The 23295-nt window shown below is 45.4% G+C and overlaps 1 protein-coding gene across 1 annotated transcript in view; it reads left to right on the forward strand.

Moving 5' to 3' along the window:
• Positions 1-23295, forward strand: part of LOC134944183 (pancreatic secretory granule membrane major glycoprotein GP2-like) — a 110710-nt gene that overhangs the window by 15120 nt on the left and 72295 nt on the right. The window contains exon 6 of the mRNA XM_063932759.1: positions 979-999. Within this exon, the coding sequence (XP_063788829.1) occupies positions 979-999 (21 nt within the window). The remainder of the gene's footprint in view (positions 1-978; positions 1000-23295) is intronic.

Raw genomic sequence — 23295 nt, forward strand, 5'->3', positions numbered from 1 at the left:
AGGAAAGGTGCAGGAGAGGAGAGGCGCATGCTGCGCTCTCCTCTCTCCAACACTCTCTCCCTACAAGGCAGCCAAAGTGTGAGACGGCAGTAATGGCGGGGCGGGTCACTGGTGCGCTGCAAGGTGTGTGGGTGGTGGTACGGCGTACCCACTGCCAAATTCTTAATGGTACGCCGTACCCTACTGTACCCGCACACTTGCACCACTGGTTATTAGAAAAACCCAGCACATTTGTACCTAGTCTACACAGCTGACTTGTAACCAGGAGACTGGTTGGAGCTCACAGAACTAACCTGACCATAATCTGCTAAACTGTGCTTATTACAGATTCGAACACTTAGCTTAGTAACTATCAACATTCCAAATAATAATTACGACAGACAAGGATTGGCTTGAAAAAAATACCAAATTGTATTCACAAATTAATGAAGTATGGTGGCATAGCAAAGGACAGCCAGAAACACATAAACAAACAATGGTTAACAATTCTCCTTTAAAAATGTAAATGGTGTACCCACCAAAATAGTTGGTGTCACCAATCACTGATAGGGTATTGGCATAAACAAAACATTTTGAGAGCCCACCCAAAACCATGAAAAAAAACAGCAAAACTTCCATTCTTTACTGCCATCACATTAAAATAATGCACACAACACACATCTGCAAACAAAAAGGGAGAGAGTGTGGAAGAAAATAAGGAACAAAGAGGCCTACTATAGCAACTGCTGAACCAAACTTATACAGCTAAAACTCACCCCTTTAGTACCACTTCTAACAACCACTGGCTCAATTAAACTGCAGTGAATCACCAACCCTCGACAGCAACTAAAGGTGAAAGCAACGCAACATTGACCAAAAATGTGACATCATTTGCCACAACCTCAGAGTTTAATGGCCATCAGGCTTAAATACAACATTCTGTTATTTTTATACCCAGCCGGAACCAGTAAGTAACATCTACATATTTTTCCTCCATAGGTTCTAATGGGAACAGTGTCGGTAAGTTAATGTTTTGAACCTTTCATTCTGAGTGTCTTTTTTTAGTGTAAGATTAAGTTTGGCTTAAAATATTTGTATTTAACCCTATCACTTATTTTATCTTTGTTTCCAGGCAAAACAACAGGTTTCAGTATTATTACCATCATTGGGCTGGCGGTACTTAAAATGTTTTTCTTGTGAAAATCCAAAATCCAAATCTATTATCCTGAACCCATTCTGCAATTAAAATCCAAAAGAACTGATGAATCATTCTGTATTTATAATAGAACCACTGTATTTGTTGTGCAGAAATGTATAACTAAGAAAAGAGAATTAATTGTTTTACAAGCCTATTCAAAATTGCACTAAAGATTAAATAAACTTTGATTTTATTGCATGTGTTTGTGTTGTCTCTTTTTTATTATAAATAGTACTATACTGTCTGATCAGATTACATCTTATTTTAGAGATGTGCGCAGACCCCCCACTCCTCCCCTCAAGTGTTTCGGTTTTAAACCTGGATATTTTTTCAAATAATGAAAACAGCTACATTCCAATTATGTAATTTGAACCTGTTTTTGTTTCTACTCTATTATAAACATCAATAATATTTGTTTCCAGTCATTTCCAGTATGAAATGGCACTGACATTATGAGGAAGGGACTTACAGTACTTGCCATCCAAAACACATGAGATTCAGTTTTGAGATCAGAGACATGACCGACAGGATGACCTGAGCTGGGATCAGTTCAACTCAAAGTGACCTGAGCCTTAACTTGGGGGTTATTCAGGTTAGTTAGCAAACCAAAAAAGCAAGCAACTGGGCAAAACCATGTGCACTGCAGGGGAGGCAGATATAACATGTGCAGAGAGAGTTAGATTTGGGTGGGGTGTGTTCAAACTGAAATCTAAATTGCAGTGTAAAAATAAAGCAGCCAGTATTTACCCTGCACAGAAACAAATTAACCCACCCAAATCTAACGTTCTCTGCACGTTATATCTGCCCCACCTGCAGTGCATATTGGGCCTAATTCAGACCTGATCGTAGCAGCAAATTTGTTAGCAGTTGTGCAAAACTATGTGCATTGCAGGTGGGGCAGATGTAACATGTGCAGAAGGAGTTAGATTTGGGTGGGTTATACTGTTTCTGTGCAGGGTAAATAGTGGCGACTTAATTTGTACACTGCAATCTAGATTTCAGTTTGAACACACCCCACCCAAATCTAACTCTCTCTGTACATGTTATATCTGCCCCACCTGCAGTGCACATGGTTTTGCCCAGTTGCTAGCTTTTTTGGATTGCTGACAAACCTTAATGAAGCCCTCGGTTTGACTTGAAACTAATGGTGTAATGGGTCCGGGGGGAGGGGACACACACTGCGTCACTGCACCCATTTAATTATACTTACCCATCCTGAGTCTCACAGTGGCCAGCGCTGTAGACAGAAATCTCAGAAAAAATGGCATGGTGGCCATCTTCTTGGTGATTTGCATATATACAGTATTGGTATCCCTGGGGATGAGGCGGCCCAAAGTCAGAGTTAACACAGTGCTACAACCGCTGCCTGGAAGGAGGTTTTACATCATCAAGGCACACCACTTCTGCAGGACCCCACGGACTAATGACACAAATTGTCCAGCCCCCTACAGGGGTGGGTAGGTAAGATTGCAATAATTAGGAGAACTGAGGCAATAGCTGAGGTGAAGCAAAGGAATGTCTTGATCAATGCTGCAAAAACTCAGGAACACTGCAGACACAAGTATGGATCCCAATGTCTGAAGGTCGCACAAAGACAAGGTAACAGTAAAAGTCCAAATAAAATATAAAATGGTGTACAGCACACAGGTAAACCATCACACGTAGCAGAGGGAAATAGTACATGGTATTTGTAATATAGCAAATCCTGTCGTTGATAATTCACAATGACAAGTCAAAGTCCACGGTACTGTATGTAAGGATAAAGAGGTATGTATACTAGTGTTATGGCCAGTAGCAATGAAGCAGGATGCCGTAGTAAAGCAGGTAAGTGTACAGTAGCTGGTGGAACAGTTAGTCACATTGGTGCAGAGCAAACACATATTATAGAATAAGCTGCTGGTAAATCACATCTGAAGATAATGCAAACAGTTAAGTTACTGTAATAACTAGTGATGAGCGAGGTTCGGTTTTACTCGGTTTTACTCGGTTTTACTCGGTTCTCAAAACGGCATCTTATTGGCTATCCAAAACACGTGACATCCGTGAGCCAATAAGATGCCGTTTTGAGAACCGAGTAAAACCGAGTAAAACCGAGTAAAACCGAATCCGCTCATCACTAGTAATAACAGGTGCAATGCACAAGACTCAGTTCAGTAGATACTAGCAATGTTGAAAATGTATTTGGAAAAACACAGTCCTGGGTGTGCAGGAGAAAATGCTGCAACAATAGTTTGCATGCAAAACATTTTACATGAATTTTTATTGCATGAATTTGACAAAATCAGGGATTACAAAAGTCCTTTTAAAGTGATGCTAGGGGTGTGCATTGACCATTGATGGTTACCATCAGTAGTTTTTCAACAATGGGTGATGGTATTGCCATTAATAGAGTAGATCCAGTAATAACCTGGAAACAACAACAGTTGCGGAATCTATTAGATTGCACTAAGAGAAAATCTATTATTTATTTATTTATTAACAGTTTCTTATATAGCGCAGCATATTCCGTTGCGCTTTACAATTAGAACAGCAGTAATAGAACAAAACTGGGTAAAAACAGACAGACATAGAAGTAGGACGGCCCTGTTCGCACGTTTACAATCTATAGGAAATAGGCATTGATACACAAGGATAGATGATACCTATTGCATAATGGTCCACCAGATTGCTAGGTTCTTAATGGGTTGTATGATATGATCACCCAGCAATGTTGGCCATGGGTCAGGAGGGTGTGAGAGTAAAGAAAGACAAAATATGTGAGTATTATGTGTACTGTACAGAGAGGATGCAATTAGATAGGGAAGCTTTGAAGGTTATGTGGGTGGGTCTGGAATTTGATAGGTTAGTCTGAAGAGGTGAGTTTTTAGAGAACATTTAAAGGTTTGGAGACTAGAGGTGAGTCTTATTGTGCATGAGAGGGCATTCCACATAGTGGGTGAAGCCCGGATAAAGTCCTGTAATTTTGAGTGGGAACAAGTAATACGTGTGGATGAGAGATGCAGATCTTGTGTAGAGCGGAGAGGACGGGTTGGGAGATATTTTGAAATGAGTGAAGAGATGTATGTTTGTGCAGTTTGATTAATAGCCTTGTATGTCAGTAAAAGTATTTTATATTTAACACAGTAGAAGACCGGTAACCAATGGAGGGACTGACAGAGCGGATCTGCAAACGATGAACGTCTAGCGAGTAAGATTAGCCTCGCAGCTGCATTCAAAATGGATTGTAGTGGTGAGAGCCTATGTTTGGGAAGACCAGCCAGGAGACTATTACAATAATCAATGTGGGAGATAATGAGAGCATGGATTAGAGTTTTTGCTGTGTCTTGTGTAAGATATGGTCGTATCTTGGATATGTTTCTTAGATGTATGTAACATGATTTTGAGACAGATTGAATATGGGGAACAAAGGACAGTTCAGAGTCAAGAATGACACCTAGGCAGCGAGCTTGTGGGGTAGGTGTCACAACTGAGGGCTGGTGTTGGTAACTGGAAGCCTCAGTTGTAGGTGCTGACGGGTACCGGAATTTAGGAGGTGAGAGAGGACTCCAAGACATGCCCTAGACAGTAGTACCAGATGCCCGAAGGCGTGACCATGACAACAGGAGATGTCTTTGAGGATTTTTATTAAATCATAAGAGTCAATAAGGTGCAAACAAACAAGAAATGTCACAAGTGAACAATAAGCCCACAACTGGTTAAGACCAGTAATCCAGAATGTGAGTGAGAATGCTGTATATACTAGAGATGTGCACCGGAAATTTTTCGGGTTTTGTGTTTTGGTTTTGGGTTCGGTTCCGTGGCCGTGTTTTGGGTTCGAACGCGTTTTGGCAAAACCTCACCGAATTTTTTTTGTCGGATTCGGGTGTGTTTTGGATTCGGGTGTTTTTTTCCAAAAAACCTAAAAAACAGCTTAAATCATAGAATTTGGGGGTCATTTTGATCCCAAAGTATTATTAACCTCAAAAACTATAATTTCCACTCATTTTCAGTCTATTCTGAATACCTCACACCTCACAATATTATTTTTAGTCCTAAAATTTGCACCGAGGTCGCTGGATGACTAAGCTAAGCGACCCTAGTGGCCGACACAAACACCTGGCCCATCTAGGAGTGGCACTGCAGTGTCACGCAGGATGGCCCTTCCAAAAAACACTCCCCAAACAGCACATGACGCAAAGAAAAAAAGAGGCGCAATGAGGTAGCTGTGTGAGTAAGATAAGCGACCCTAGTGGCCGACACAAACACCGGGCCCATCTAGGAGTGGCACTGCAGTGTCACGCAGGATGGCCCTTCCAAAAAACACTCCCCAAACAGCACATGACGCAAAGAAAAAAAGAGGCGCAATGAGGTAGCTGTGTGAGTAAGATAAGCGACCCTAGTGGCCGACACAAACACCGGGCCCATCTAGGAGTGTCACTGCAGTGTCACGCAGGATGGCCCTTCCAAAAAACACTCCCCAAACAGCACATGACGCAAAGAAAAAAAGAGGCGCAATGAGGTAGCTGTGTGAGTAAGATAAGCGACCCTAGTGGCCGACACAAACACCGGGCCCATCTAGGAGTGGCACTGCAGTGTCACGCAGGATGGCCCTTCCAAAAAACACTCCCCAAACAGCACATGACGCAAAGAAAAAAAGAAGCGCAATGAGGTAGCTGTGTGAGTAAGCTAAGCGACCCTGGTGGCCGACACAAACACCGGGCCCATCTAGGAGTGGCACTGCAGTGTCACGCAGGATGGCCCTTCCAAAAAACACTCCCCAAACAGCACATGACGCAAAGAAAAAAAGAGGCGCAATGAGGTAGCTGTGTGAGTAAGCTAAGCGACCCTAGTGGCCGACACAAACACCTGGCCCATCTAGGAGTGGCACTGCAGTGTCACGCAGGATGGCCCTTCCAAAAAACACTCCCCAAACAGCACATGACGCAAAGAAAAATGAAAGAAAAAAGAGGTGCAAGATGGAATTGTCCTTGGGCCCTCCCACCCACCCTTATGTTGTATAAACAGGACATGCACACTTTAACCAACCCATCATTTCAGTGACAGGGTCTGCCACACGACTGTGACTGAAATGATGGGTTGGTTTGGACCCCCACCGAAAAAGAAGCAATTAATCTCTCCTTGCACAAACTGGCTCTACAGAGGCAAGATGTCCACCTCATCATCATCCTCCGATATATCACCGTGTACATCCCGCTCCTCACAGATTATCAATTCGTCCCCACTGGAATCCACCATCTCAGCTCCCTGTGTACTTTGTGGAGGCAATTGCTGCTGGTCAATGTCTCCACGGAGGAATTGATTATAATTCATTTTAATGAACATCATCTTCTCCACATTTTCTGGAAGTAACCTCGTACGCCGATTGCTGACAAGGTGAGCGGCGGCACTAAACACTCTTTCGGAGTACACACTTGTGGGAGGGCAACTTAGGTAGAATAAAGCCAGTTTGTGCAAGGGCCTCCAAATTGCCTCTTTTTCCTGCCAGTATAAGTACGGACTGTCTGACGTGCCTACTTGGATGCGGTCACTCATATAATCCTCCACCATTCTTTCAATGGTGAGAGAATCATATGCAGTGACAGTAGACGACATGTCTGTAATCGTTGTCAGGTCCTTCAGTCCGGACCAGATGTCAGCATCAGCAGTCGCTCCAGACTGCCCTGCATCACCGCCAGCGGGTGGGCTCGGAATTCTGAGCCTTTTCCTCGCACCCCCAGTTGCGGGAGAATGTGAAGGAGGAGATGTTGACAGGTCGCGTTCCGCTTGACTTGACAATTTTCTCACCAGCAGAACTTTGAACCCCAGCAGACTTGTGTCTGCCGGAAAGAGAGATCCAAGGTAGGTTTTAAATCTAGGATCGAGCACGGTGGCCAAAATGTAGTGCTCTGATTTCAACAGATTGACCACCCGTGAATCCTTGTTAAGCGAATTAAGGGCTGCATCCACAAGTCCCACATGCCTAGCGGAATCGCTCCCTTTTAGCTCCTCCTTCAATGCCTCCAGCTTCTTCTGCAAAAGCATGATGAGGGGAATGACCTGACTCAGGCTGGCAGTGTCTGAACTGACTTCACGTGTGGCAAGTTCAAAAGGTTGCAGAACCTTGCACAACGTTGAAATCATTCTCCACTGCGCTTGAGACAGGTACATTCCACCTCCTATATCATGCTCAATTGTATAGGCTTGAATGGCCTTTTGCTGCTCCTCCAACCTCTGAAGCATATAGAGGGTTGAATTCCACCTCGTTACCACTTCTTGCTTCAGATGATGGCAGGGCAGGTTCAGGCGTTTTTGGTGGTGCTCCAGTTTTCTGTACGTGGTGCCTGTACGCCGAAAGTGTCCCGCAATTCTTCTGGCCACCGACAGCATCTCTTGCACGCCCCTCTCGTTTTTTAAAAAATTCTGCACCACCAAATTCAAGGTATGTGCAAAACATGGGACGTACTGGAATTTGCCCATATTTAATGCACACACAATATTGCTGGCGTTGTCCGATGCCACAAATCCACAGGAGAGTCCAATTGGGGTAAGCCATTCCGCGATGATCTTCCTCAGTTGCCGTAAGAGGTTTTCAGCTGTGTGCGTATTCTGGAAACCGGTGATACAAAGCGTAGCCTGCCTAGGAAAGAGTTGGCGTTTGCGAGATGCTGCTACTGGTGCCGCCGCTGCTGTTCTTGCGGCGGGAGTCCATACATCTACCCAGTGGGCTGTCACAGTCATATAGTCCTGACCCTGCCCTGCTCCACTTGTCCACATGTCCGTGGTTAAGTGGACATTGGGTACAGCTGCATTTTTTAGGACACTGGTGACTCTTTTTCTGAGGTCTGTGTACATTTTCGGTATCGCCTGCCTAGAGAAATGGAACCTAGATGGTATTTGGTACCGGGGACACAGTACCTCCAACAAGTCTCTAGTTGGCTCTGCAGTAATGATGGATACCGGAACCACGTTTCTCACCACCCAGGATGCCAAGGCCTCAGTTATCCGCTTTGCAGCAGGATGACTGCTGTGATATTTCATCTTCCTCGCAAAGGACTGTTGGACAGTCAATTGCTTGGTGGAAGTAGTAAAAGTGGTCTTACGAGTACGACTTCCCCTCTGGGATGACCATCGACTCCCAGCAGCAACAACAGCAGCGCCAGCAGCAGTAGGCGTTACACGCAAGGATGCATCGGAGGAATCCCAGGCAGGAGAGGACTCGTCAGAATTGCCAGTGACATGGCCTGCAGGACTATTGGCATTCCTGGGGAAGGAGGAAATTGACACTGAGGGAGTTGGTGGGGTGGTTTGCGTGAGCTTGGTTACAAGAGGAAGGGATTTACTGGTCAGTGGACTGCTTCCGCTGTCGCCCAAAGTTTTTGAACTTGTCACTGACTTATTATGAATGCGCTGCAGGTGACGTATAAGGGAGGATGTTCCGAGGTGGTTAACGTCCTTACCCCTACTTATTGCAGCTTAACAAAGGCAACACACGGCTTGACCAATGTTGTCCGCATTTCTGGTGAAATACTTCCACACCGAAGAGCTGATTTTTTTGGTATTTTCACCAGGCATGTCAACGGCCCTATTCCTCCCACGGACAACAGGTGTCTCCCCGGGTGCCTGACTTAAACAAACCACCTCACCATCAGAATCCTCCTTGTCAATTTCCTCCCCAGCGCCAGCAACACCCATATCCTCCTCATCCTGGTGTACTTCAACACTGACATCTTCAATCTGACTATCAGGAACTGGACTGCGGGTGCTCCTTCCAGCACTTGCAGGGGGCGTGCAAATGGTGGAAGGCGCATTCTCTTCACGTCCAGTGTTGGGAAGGTCAGGCATCGCAACCGACACAATTGGAGTCGGACTCTCCTTGTGGATTTGGGATTTCGAAGAACGCACAGTTCTTTGCGGTGCTACTGCTTTTGCCAGCTTGAGTCTTTTCATTTTTCTAGCAAGAGGCTGAGTGCTTCCATCCTCATGTGAAGCAGAACCACTAGCCATGAACATAGGCCAGGGCCTCAGCCGTTCCTTGCCACTCCGTGTGGTAAATGGCATATTGGCAAGTTTACGCTTCTCCTCCGACAATTTTATTTTAGGTTTTGGAGTCCTTTTTTTACTGATATTTGGTGTTTTGGATTTGACATGCTCTGTACTATGACATTGGGCATCGGCCTTGGCAGACGACGTTGCTGGCATTTCATCGTCTCGGCCATGACTAGTGGCAGCAGCTTCAGCACGAGGTGGAAGTGGATCTTGATCTTTCCCTAATTTTGGAACCTCAACATTTTTGTTCTCCATATTTTAATAGGCACAACTAAAAGGCACCTCAGGTAAACAATGGAGATGGATGGATACTAGTATACTTATGGATGGACAGCCGAGTGCCGACACAGAGGTAGCTACAGCCGTGGACTACCGTACTGTGTCTGCTGCTAATATAGACTGGATGATAATGATATGAAATCAATATATATATGTATATATAATATCACTAGTACTGCAGCCGGACAGGTAGATATATATTTATTAGGTAATGATGACTGATGACGGACCTGCTGGACACTGTCAGCTCAGCAGCACCGCAGACTGCTACAGTAAGCTACTATAGTAGTATGTATCAAGAAGAAAGAAAAAAAAAAACCACGGGTAGGTGGTATACAATTATGGATGGACTGCCGAGTGCCGACACAGAGGTAGCTACAGCCGTGGACTAACGTACTGTGTCTGCTGCTAATATAGACTGGATGATAATTATATGAAATCAATATATATATGTATATATAATATCACTAGTACTGCAGCCGGACAGGTAGATATATATTTATTAGGTAATGATGACTGATGACGGACCTGCTGGACACTGTCAGCTCAGCAGCACTGCAGACTGCTACAGTAAGCTACTATAGTAGTATGTATCAAGAAGAAAGAAAAAAAAAAAAAACACGGGTAGGTGGTATACAATTATGGATGGACTGCCGAGTGCCGACACAGAGGTAGCTACAGCCGTGGACTAACGTACTGTGTCTGCTGCTAATATAGACTGGATGATAATGATATGAAATCAATATATATATGTATATATAATATCACTAGTACTGCAGCCGGACAGGTAGATATATATTTATTAGGTAATGATGACTGATGACGGACCTGCTGGACACTGTCAGCTCAGCAGCACCGCAGACTGCTACAGTAAGCTACTATAGTAGTATGTATCAAGAAGAAAGAAAAAAAAAAAACACGGGTAGGTGGTATACAATTATGGATGGACTGCCGAGTGCCGACACAGAGGTAGCTACAGCCGTGGACTAGCGTACTGTGTCTGCTGCTAATATAGACTGGATGATAATGATATGAAATCAATATATATATGTATATATAATATCACTAGTACTGCAGCCGGACAGGTAGATATATATTTATTAGGTAATGATGACTGATGACGGACCTGCTGGACACTGTCAGCTCAGCAGCACCACAGACTGCTACAGTAAGCTACTATAGTAGTATGTATCAAGAAGAAAAAAAAAAAAAAAAACACGGGTAGGTGGTATACAATTATGGATGGACTGCCGAGTGCCGACACAGAGGTAGCTACAGCCGTGGACTAACGTACTGTGTCTGCTGCTAATATAGACTGGATGATAATGATATGAAATCAATATATATATGTATATATAATATCACTAGTACTGCAGCCGGACAGGTAGATATATATTTATTAGGTAATGATGACTGATGACGGACCTGCTGGACACTGTCAGCTCAGCAGCACCGCAGACTGCTACAGTAAGCTACTATAGTAGTATGTATCAAGAAGAAAAAAAAAAAAAAAAAAACACGGGTAGGTGGTATACAATTATAATATTATATATATATTAATTATATACAATTATATATATATTAATTAAACTGGTGGTGATTATTAAACTGGTGGTCAGGTCACTGGTCACACTATCAGCAACTTGCAAGTAGTACTCCTAAGCATACAATCACAATATATATTATACTGGTGTGGCACTCTGGCAGCAAAAGTGTGCACTGTACGTTATATGTAGTATGTACTCCTGAGTCCTGCTCTCAGACTCTAACTGCTCCCCACTGTCAGTGTCTCCCCCACAAGTCAGATAATACAATACAGTCACACTATCTATCACTTCACTTCAGCAAGTACTAGTAGTAGTAGTACTCCTCCTAATGCTCCCCAAAATTACTACTGTGTCTCTCTCTAGTGAGACTGTCTCACTCTCTTCTCGAATCTCTATAAACGGAGAGGACACCAGCCACGTCCTCTCCCTATGAATCTCAATGCACGTGTGAAAAATGGCGGCGACGCGCGGCTCCTTATATAGAATCCGAGCCTCGCGAGAATCCGACAGCGTGATGATGACGTTCGGGCGCGCTCGGATTAACCGAGCAAGGCGGGAAGATCCGAGTCGCTCGGACCCGTGTAAAAAAACATGAAGTTCGGGCGGGTTCGGATTCCGAGGAACCGAACCCGCTCATCTCTAGTATATACTTGGGAACCCAGGTGAGGTAAAAGGAGATGCTGGGGATCGCAGATAAAGCTGAGAATGCAGCTGGGGTTCGAAGGTAAACTGTGAATGAAGCTGGGGTTCGCAGGTAAACTGTGAATGTATACAGAGGACTGCTGCTGGAAAGCCGGAGTCATACACTATGCTAGTGCTGGGTGCGGGGACAAGAGAGGCAGGTTGCACCACAGGGCACTAGTACTGGAAAGATGGAACTGCACCGCAGAGGGAATCCACCAGGGAGTCAGGCTATGCTACAGGAAAGGTCCACAGGAGAGTCCACAGTGAACTGCACACTGGAATCGCTGGAGAGACAATTGAAGCACTGACAACCTTCTGGGTGCTGGGACAGGATATTTATACCTGCTGGATAGCAGGGATTGGCTGACAATTATGCCCTGCTCCAGCAGCACTGTTGATAGGTGAGAATGGTGACATGTGATCCAAGTCCAAAATGGCTGCGCCCATAGACGGAGATTGAATGGGAAAGAAGCACTCTGAAACCATGTGTCACACAACAATGGCGGTGGAGGCCGCAGCAGCAGAAACTCCACGCGCCCAGACGCGCACAGCGGCCACAGGAATGGAAGTGGCGGCTGGAGCACACAGAGGACGCACATCCAGCAGAGGACCACGGGCGCGGCAGCGACGGGACTAAGAACGCCCCACCACCGCAAGTGCACATACTGAGGAGGCCGCTAAAACCAGCGCTGCAAGCAATAGCCAAAAACATAGCTATAGCCCAGCCCTGGCTCGCTGAGCCAATCTCAGGAGGCACCTAACAGGTAGGAAGCAGGTCTAGTTACCTGGATCGTGACAGCACCCCCCCCCCCTTTAGGAGTGGCCCCAGGACACTTCTTAGGTTTTCGCGGAAATCTGAAATGGAATTTCTGGATCAGTTTAGGAGCATGGACATCAGATGCATTTGTCCAGGAACGTTCCTCAGGACAATAACCCTTCCAATCTATCAGATACTGGAGACGACCATATCTAATGCGAGAATCCAGGATCTTGGCGACCTCATACTCAATACCACGTTGAGTCTGGACTTTGGGAGCAGAGGGAAGCGTTGAATGAAAGCGATTTAAAATCACTGGTTTGAGGAGAGAAACATGGAACATCTTAGGAACTTTCAAAAACGGAGGTAGCTGAAGTTTGTAAGCCACTGGGTTGACGACATGCTCAATCAGGAAAGGTCCGATATAGCGGGGAATGAATTTCATATTCGGAACCCTCAGTCGAAGATTCTTTGTGGACAGCCAGACACGGTCACCAACTTTAAGGGCAGGGATTGCCCTACACTTCTTATCCACAAATCTCTTGTACCTGGAGGATGCTTTCAAAAGAGCTGCACGAACATTCTTCCAGTTATTTGAAAACTGTCGAATCGTGATATCAGCTGCAGGCGCCGATGTTGCTGGAAGCGACTGGAACTCAGGAACTTTTGGGTGAAACCCATAATTGGTGAAGAATGGCGTGGAGGAAGATGAAGAATGATACTGATTGTTGTGGCAGAATTCAGTCCATGGGAGAAGTTGAACCCAATCGTCCTGGGAAGAGTATACATAGATACGGAGGAAGGCCTCCAAGTCTTGATTCACCCTCTCAGTTTGCCCATTGGTTTGAGGGTGATAGGCTGTAGAGAATTTCAGCTTTGCTTGGAGCGCTTGACAAAGACTTCGCCAGAACTTGGCCACAAACTGAACACCTCTGTCAGAAATTATCTCCACAGGGAGACCGTGTAATCTAAAGATTTCTTGAATGAAGACCTGTGCCAACTTGGAAGCTGACGGAAGACCGGTGAGAGGGATGAAGTGAGCCATCTTGGTGAACCGGTCAACTACCACCCAGATGGTATTAAATTTGTTACACACAGGGAGATCTGTGATGAAATCCATCAAGAGATGAGTCCACGGACGATGAGGAACAGACAAAGGAACCAGTTGCCCAGAGGGTGACTGGCAGGGTACCTTGTGTTGGGGACATTTTGGGCAGGAGGCCACAAATTCAGCAATGTCCTTTTTTAGGGTCGGCCACCCATATGATCTGGAAACAAATTCTAAGGTCTTGCGTATGCCTGCGTGTCTGGCAAAGTGAGAGGAATGTGCCCAATTCAAGAGCTTTCTTTTTAGAGACGGCTTCACGAAACTTTTCCCTGGCAGGGGCATAGAGTCCATCCTCACTGCAGAGAATGCCACTGGATCAATGATATAATGCTTGTCAGTAGACTCAGACTCATTTTCTTTCTCCCAGGAGCGGAAAAGGGCATCAGCCTTGCGATTTTGTGACCCTGGACAAAACTGCAATTTGAAGTCAAATCTGGAAATGAAAAATGCCCACCTGGCTTGGCGAGGGTTAAGACTAGAGATGTGCACCGGAAATTTTTCGGGGTTTTGGTTTTGGATTCGGTTCCGCGGCCGTGTTTTGGATTCTGACACGTTTTGGCCAAACCTCCCAGAAAATTTTTTGTCGGATTCGGGTGTGTTTTGGATTCGGGTGTTTTTTTTTCAAAAACCCCTCAAAAACAGCTTAAATCATACAATTTGGGGGTCATTTTGATCCCATAGTATTATTAACCTCAATAACAATAATTTCCACTCATTTCCAGTCTATTCTGAACACCTCACACCTCACAATATTATTTTTAGTCCTAAAATTTGCACCGAGGTCGCTGGATGACTAAGCTAAGCGACCCAAGTGGCCGGCACAAACACCTGACCCACTGCAGTGTCAGACAGGATGGCACCTAAAAAAATTGGCCCCAAACATCACATGATGCAAAGATAAAAATTTTAAAAAAGAGGTGCAAGATGGAACCCTTATGTTGTATAAAACTATAAACAGGACATGCACACTTTAACAAACCCATCATTTCAGCGACAGGGTCTGCCACATGACTGTGGCTGAAATGACTGGTTGGTTTGGGCCCCCACCAAAAAAGAAGCAATCAATCTCTCCTTGCACAAACTGGCTCTACAGAGGCAAGATGTCGACCTCATCCTCATCCTCCGATTCCTCACCCCTTTCACTGTGTACATCCTCCTCCTCACAGAGTATTAATTCGTCCCCACTGGAATCCACCATCTCAGGTCCCTGTGTACTTTGTGGAGGCAAATGCTGGTAAATGTCTCCACGGAGGAATTGATTATAATTCATTTTGATGAACATCATCTTCTCCACATTTTGTGGAAGTAATCTCATACGCCGATCGCTGACAAGGTGGCCGGCTGCACTAAACACTCTTTCAGAGTACACACTGGAGGGGGGGCAACTTAGGTAAAATAAAGCCAGTTTGTGCAAGGGCCTCCAAATTGCCTCTTTTTCCTGCCAGTATACGTACAGACTGTCTGACATGCCTACAGTGATGCTGTCACTCATATAATCCTCCACCATTCTTTCAATGGTGACAGAATCATATGCAGTGACAGTAGACGACATGTCAGTAATTGTTGGCGGGTCCTTCAGTCCGGACCAGATGTCAGTTTTTGCTCCTGACTGCCCTGCATCAACGCCAGCAGGTGGTTTTGGAAATCTGATCCTTTTTCTGGCAGCTCCAGTGGCGGAAGAAAATGAAGGAGGAGCTGTTGGCGGGTCACGTTCCACTTGACTTGACAAGTGTCTCACCAGCAGGTCTTTGAACATCTGCAGACTTGTGTCTGCCGGAAAGAGAGATACAACGTAGGCTTTAAACCTAGGATCGAGCACGGTGGCCAAAATGTAGTGCTCTGATTTCAACAGATTGACCACCCGTGAATCCTGGATAAGCGAATAAAGGGCTCCATCCACAAGTCCCACATGCCTAGCGGAATCGCTCCATTTTAGCTCCTCCTTCAATGCCTCCAGCTGCTTCTGCAAAAGCCTTATGAGTGGAATGACCTGACTCAGGCTGGCAGTGTCTGAACTGACTTCACGTGTGGCAAGTTCAAAGGGTTGCAGAACATTGCACAACGTTGAAATCATTCTCCACTGCGCTTGAGTCAGGTGCATTCCCCCTCCTTTGCCTATATCGTAGGCAGATGTATAGGCTTGAATGGCCTTTTGCTGCTCCTCCATCCTCTGAAGCATATAGAGGGTTGAATTCCACCTTGTTACCACCTCTTGCTTCAGCTAATGGCGGGGCAGGTTCAGGAGTGTTTCCTAGTGCTCCAGTCTTCAGCACGCGGTGGCTGAATGCCAAAAGCGGCCCGCAATTCTTTGGGCCACTGACAGCATCTCTTGCACGCCCCTGTCGTTTTAAAAAAAATTCTGCACCACCAAATTCATTGTATGTGCAAAACATGGGACGTGCTGGAATTTGCCCACATGTAATGCACGCACAATATTGGTGGCATTGTCCGATGTCACAAATCCCCAGGAGAGTCCAATTGGGGTAAGCCAATCTGCGATGATGTTCCTCAGTTTCCGTAAGAGGTTGTCAGCAGTGTGCCGCTTATGGAAAGCGGTGATACAAAGCGTAGCCTGCCTAGGAATGAGTTGGCATTTGCGAGATGCTGCTACTGGTGCCGCCGCTGCTGTTGTTGCTGTGGGAGGCAATAAATCTACCCACTGGGCTGTCACAGTCATAGAGTCCTGAGTCTGCCCTGCTCCACTTGTCCACATGTCCGTGGTTAAGTGGACATTGGGTACAACTGCATTTTTTAGGACACGGGTGAGTCTTTTTCTGATGTCTGTGTACATTCTCGGTATCGCCTGCCTAGAGAAGTGGAACCCAGATGGCATTTGATACCGGGGACACACTACCACAAGAAATTCTCTAAGTCCCTGTGAACTAACGGCGGATACCGGACGCACGTCTAACACCAACACAGCTGCCAAGGCCTGAGTTATCCACTTTGCAACAGGATGACTGCTGTGATATTTCATTTTCCTCGCAAAGGACTGTTGGCCAGTCAATTGCTTACTGGAAGTAGTACAAGTGGTCTTCCGACTTCCCCACTGGGATTACGATCGACTCCCAGCAGCAACAACAGCAGCGCCAGCAGCAGTAGGCGTTACACTCAAGGATCCATCGGAGGAATCCCAGGTAGGAGAGGACTCGTCAGACTTGCCAGTGACATGGCCTGCAGGACTATTGGCGTTCCAGTCTTAGGAAATTGACACTGATGGAGTTGGTGGTGTGGTTTGCACTGGGAGCTTGGGTACAAGAGGAAGAAGGGATTTAGTTGTCAGTGGACTGCTTTCGCTGTCACCCAAAGTTTTTGAACTTGTCAATGACTTCTGATGAATGTGCTCCAGGTGACGTATAAGGGAGGATGTTCCTAGGTGGTTAACATCCTTACCGCTACTTATTACAGCTTGACAAAGGCAACACATGGCTTGACACCTGTTGTCCGCATTTCTGTTAAAATAATTCCACACTGAAGAGGTGATTTTTTTGTATTTTGACCAGGCATGTCAATGGCCATATTCATCCCACGGCCAACAGGTTTCTCCCCGGGTGCCTGACTTAAACCACCTCACCATCAGAATCCTGCTGGTCAATTTCCTCCTCAGTGCCAGCAACATCCATATCCTCATCATGGTGTACTTCAACAGTGACATCTTCAATTTGACTATCAGGAACTGGACTGCGGGTGCTCCTTCCAGCACTTGCAGGGGGCATGCAAATGGTGGAAGGAGCCACCTCTTCCCGTCCAGTGTTGGGAAGGTCGGGCATCGCAACCGACACAATTGGACTCTCCTTGGGGATTTGTGATTTAGAAGAACGTACAGTTCTTTGCTGTGCTCTTGCCAGCTTAACTCTTTTCATTTTTCTAGCGGGAGGATGAGTGCGTCCATCCTCATGTGAAGCTGACCCACTAGCCATGAACATAGGCCTCAGCCGTTCCTTGCCACTCCGTGTCGTAAATGGCATATTGGCAAGTTTACGCTTCTCAGACACTTTTAATTTAGATTTTTGGGTCATTTTAATTGAACTTTTGTTTTTTGGATTTTACATGCTCTCTACTATGACATTGGGCATCGGCCTTGGCAGACGACGTTGATGGCATTGAATCGTCTCTGCCATGACTAGTGGCAGCAGCTTCAGCACTAGGTGGAAGTGGATCTTGATCTTTCCATATTTTACCCTCCACATTTTTGTTCTCCATTTTTTAATTTGTGGAATTATATGCCAGTAATATATCAATAGCAATGGCCTACTGTACTGTACTACTATATATATACTGGTGGTCCCCAAAATGCTGCACTGTACTACTATACTGCTCACAAACAATGCAGCACAGATATGGATACTTGAAGTGACACATAGCTGCAAGATACAGCAATGGCCTACTGTACTGTACTACTATATATATACTGGTGGTCCCCAAAATGCTGCACTGTACTACTATATTGCTCACAAACAATGCAGCACAGATATGGATACTTGAAGTGACACGGAGCTGCAAGATACAGCAATGGCCTACTGTACTGTACTACTATATCTGGTGGTCCCCAAAATGCTGCACTGTACTACTATACTGCTCACAAACAATACAGCACAGATATGGATACTTTAAGTGACACGGAGCTGCAAGATACAGCAATGGCCTACTGTACTGTACTACTATATATATCTGGTGGTCCCCAAAATGCTGCACTGTACTACTATACTGCTCACAAACAATGCAGCACAGATATGGATACTTGAAGTGACACGGAGCTGCAAGATACAGCAATGGCCTACTGTACTGTACTACTATATATATACTGGTGGTCCCCAAAATGCGGCACTGTACTACTATAGTGCTCACAAACAATGCAGCACAGATATGTATACTTGAAGTGATATGGAGCTGCAAGATACAGCAATGGCCTACTACTATATATATCTGGTGGTCCCCAAAATGCTGCACTGTACTACTATATAGTATATTGGTCACACAACAATGCAGCAGATATTGAGCACTGATCATCAGGATACTGTCTAGAACGGAGTCTGACACGGAGCTGCAAGATACAGCAATGGCCTACTGTACTGTACTACTATAATACTGGTGGTCACCACAATGCAGCACACTGTGCACAGATATTTGCAGCACAGAGAGCACAGATATTGAGCTTTTCAGGCAGAGAACGTAGTCACGTCCTCTCCGCTCAATCTCCAATGCGCGAGTGAAAATGGCGGCGACGCGCAGCTCTTTATATGGAATACGAATCTCGCGAGAATCCAACAGCGGTATGATGACGTTCGGCCTCGTTCGGGTTAACCGAGCAAGGCGGGAAGATCCGAGGCTGCCTCAGACCTGTGAAAAACACGTGAAGTTCGGGGGGGGGGTTCGGATCTCAACGAACCGAACACGTTCATCTCTAGTTAAGACACTGAGCGCCTTTTGGATACGGGAGATTCTTGTGATCCGTCATAATGGTGATGGTATGAGAAGCTTCTTCTAATAAGTACCTCCACTGTTCCAAAGCGAGCTTGATCGCCAAAAGTTCTTGATCGACAATGGCGTGGTTACGCTCAGCAGGAGAGAACTTTCGTGAGAAGAAGCCACAAAGATGTAGATGACCATCGTTAGCTCTTTGAGACAATACTGCGCCCACTCCAACGGAAGATGCATCCACCTCAAGGATGAAGGGCAAACTGATATCTGGCTGTTTCAAATCCGGAGCAGAGATGAATCTTTGTTTCAACAAATGAAAGGCTTGGGTAGCTTCTTCTGACCATTTGGAAGGATTGGCACCCTTTTTGGTAAGAGCCGTGATAGACGCTACAATGTGGAAAAGTCTCGAATAAATTCCTGTAGTAATTGGCAAACCCTAGGAATCTCTGGATGCCCTTAAGGGTTACAGGAATCGGCCAATCTTGGATCGCTTGAAGCTTCTCGGGGGTCCATCTCCAGATCGGAACGGGATGGATTTAACTTCAAAGACGCACTTTTCCAGTTTGCAATACAGATGATTGGTACGAAGACGGGACAAAACTTCTTTCACCCAGAACCGATGTTCCTCCAGATCATTCACGAAGATTGATATCATCGAGATAAACCACAACATGACGATAAAGGAGGTCTCTGAAGATTTCATTCACGAAGTGTTGGAATACAGCTGGAGCATTGCTGAGTCCGAAAGGCATGACGAGGTACTCGTAATGTCCGTCATGGGTGTTAAAAGCGGTCTTCCACTCATCAACCTTCTAGATTCAGATGAGATTATAAGCAACCCTCATATCTAACTTAGTGAAGATAGTGGCTCCACTGACGCGGTCAAACAACTCGGTGATAAGCGGCAGAGGGTACCGATTTTTCACTGTGATGTCATTCAAACCCTGGTAGTCAATACAAGGCCGCAGGCCGCCATCTTTCTTCTTTACGAAGAAGAAGCCTGCGCCAGCTGGAGAAGAGGTAGGCCGGATGAACCCTTTAGCCAGATTTTCTTTGATATACTCCTCCATGGAGTGGGTCTCAGGCAACGACAAAGGATATGTGCATCCTCGAGGAGGAGCCTTCCCAGGAATGAGATCGATAGGGCAATCCCATTCCCTATGGGGAGGAAAAATAATGTCTGAAGACTTGCTGAATACATCGGTGAAATCCTGATATGGAGGAGGTGGACATCAGGAGACTTAGAAGAGGATTTGCAAACTGGAAGCACTTTATGTAGACATGTCTTGGAACAGGAAGGACCCCATGCCAGAATATGGGTCATCTTCCAATCAACTTGGGGATTATACAGACAAAGCCATGGTAGGCCTAGAACCACAGGATGAGTGGCCCTTGGGATTACCAGGAAGGAAATCAACTCTGTATGCAGAACCCCTACCCTCAGACGGACAGGTAGGGTCTTGGAGGTAATCTCCGCATCAGGAATCCTACTGCCGTCCATGGCAGTTAACGATATAGGAGATGACAGTCTCTCAGTGGGTAGAGACCACTGCTTAACAAACTTCTCAGTAATAAAGTTCCCGGCTGCTCCAGAATCCAATAAGGCAATAAGATTCTTGGTACGCTGAGCCACCTGAAGAGAAACTGAGAGGTTGCAGTCACTTGAAGACGGAGAGGAATACATTACTCCTAGCCAACCCTCTCCTTGGTGGGCTAGGATTTGGAGTTTCCCAGACGCTCAGGACAGGCATTAATGAGGTGGGAAGGTGCAGCACAGTATAGGCAAAGGCGATTGGATAGACGTCTTCTGCGCTCTGCTGGAGAGAGTCGTGAATGACCTATCTGCATTGATTCGTCTTTGGATGGAGACGGCTGACGAGGAGAAGGAGCAGAAGGAGTCTTATGAACTGTTGACCTACCTCGCTCCAGAGTGTCTGAAGAAACGGGGGAGTGTCTGGGCGAACGCTGGGTGTGTTTGTGACGTCAAACCAGGAACGAAACTGACTGAACTGATCGCAATGGCTGAGTAAGTCTGGAGCTACTCAGAAACTGCTAAGAAATTTCTATTCGCAATTCTGCAAATCTTTCGTTCGCAATTCTGCTAAGCTAAGATACACTCCCAGAGGCTTAGCGTGTGCAATGCTGCTAAAAGCAGCTAGCGAGCGAACAACTCGGAATGAGGGCCATGGTTTTGCCCATCTGCTAACAAATTTGCTGATACGATCCCATTTATTGTAAAAATATGATGCTGAACCTATCAGCATTGAAAAAAAATACCTACTGAAGTTGCGTTACATTGGAACTGAACTGTTTATTTTCCACATAGTCAATTTCAGTGGGATCATATTTATTATTTATCCTAGTATGCCAAAATATATTTCCTCATCACCAAAGACTTTCTGATACAAACTGACTGGTGTAGTCATCAACGTCAGAAATTTGTTTCTCTGTTAGTGAGATTCTTATCTGTGCTGGTGCTAGGGTGTTTGGCAGCCCCCCACCCCCTCCCTTCCCCCTCAAAAGTATAAGTTTGCGCCCTCCCATACATGACAAAGGAACAGCGAGTGCCGTCGGTGTGTGTTGGAAGAAAGGGGTGTGGTCCCACAAGGAAAGGGGCACGTCGACACCATAGTACACCCATTTCAAATTAACAACCTTATTCACATTATACCGAAGGTAGTGACCTTGATTCATATCACACCACATAGTAGTACCCCTTATTCACATTATGCTACACAATAGTACCCCTTACACATAAAGTAGTTTTGCTGCTTATACACATAATGCCCCCAGTAAGAGTGCCGCTTACACACATAATGCAAACAGTAGTAGTGCCGCTTATGCACATAATGCCCACAGTAATAGCAGAGCTGTTTCTAGACAATTTGGTTTCTATTGCAAGCAGTAAAAAAACGCACACCCCCATAGACATTAAAAAATATACGTTATGGTAAGAACTTACCGTTGATAATGGTATTTCTCCTTTGTCCGCAGGTTTCCACAGGCTAACATTGGGATATGATGGAGTGACAGCGGATTGGCACCAAACGATCACAAGCTTTCTGGCCTCCCAGGATGCAATGGGCTCGTCCATATAATCCCGCCCACCGACTCAGTCAAATCAGTTGTTTACAAAGCATTTAGGCAGGAGCATTATGTAGAACCCTATTCAGGCGAGAAGAACACACATGCACACCCTTCCACGCAAGAGGGAAGAGGTTAGTGAGTATAAAGATTCTCAAATCAGGTGCGTCAGGGTGGGATCCCTGTGGAAACCTGTGGACAAAGGAGAAATACCGTTATCAACGGTAAGTTCTTACCATAACGTATATTTCTCCGGCAGGGTCCACAGGTCATCCACAGGATTAGTGGTGCTGACGCTCCTGATTAGACAGGAGAACCTTTCGCCCGAATTCAGCATCATGAGAGGCAAAGGTATTCAAGGCATAATGTCTAATGAAAGTGTTAATGGAAGACCATGTGTTCTGCTGAAGCACCATGTTGTGCTGCCCATGAAGGACCTACCTTACGTGTAGAGTGAGCAGAGACATTAGCCGGAACAGGGAGATCAGCTTGAGAGTATGCTTCTGAAATCGTCATTCGAAGCCATCTTGCTAGCGTCTGTTTAGTAGCAGGCCATCCCCTCTTATGAAATCCGTAGAGAATGAAGAGAGAATCTGCTTTCTGATGGCACTGGTACGATCTACGTAGATTCTTAATGCTCGGACTACGTCCAGCGACGCTTCTCCCGCAGAAAGTCCCGATACCTGAAAAGTCGGGACTACAAAATTTCTTCATTAAGGTGAAACTTCGAGACCACCTTTGGAAGATAACCAGACTTAGTTCTGAGAACTGCTTTATCTGGATAAAAAAAATCAGAAAAGGAGATTTACATGACAGCGCTCCTAAATCTGATACTCTTCTAGCTGATGTCATAGTCAGTAGAAAGAGTACTTTAGCTGTCAACCATTTAAGAGCCCCTTGAAGGGCTTTGAGAACCAGGCTTAAAGCCCAAGGTACTGCAGGAGGAACAAAAGGTGGTTGAATGCGCAGCATTCCCTGAAAAAAAGTACGCACATCTTGTAAAGTGGCAATTTTCTTTTGAAACCATACAGTCAATGCTGAAATTTGAACTCTCAAGGAAGCCACCTTCAAACCCATATCCATTCCTGCCTGAAGGAAATCTAAGATTCTGGATACTCTGAAAGATTTTGGATCCATATTTCTTTCACTGCACCAATGAATATAGGCTTGTCATATTCGGTGATAAATGCGAGCAGAGGAGGGTTTCCTTGCT

Source organism: Pseudophryne corroboree, chromosome 7 (genome assembly GCF_028390025.1).
Source record: "Pseudophryne corroboree isolate aPseCor3 chromosome 7, aPseCor3.hap2, whole genome shotgun sequence".
Classification (NCBI taxonomy): Eukaryota; Metazoa; Chordata; class Amphibia; order Anura; family Myobatrachidae; genus Pseudophryne; species Pseudophryne corroboree.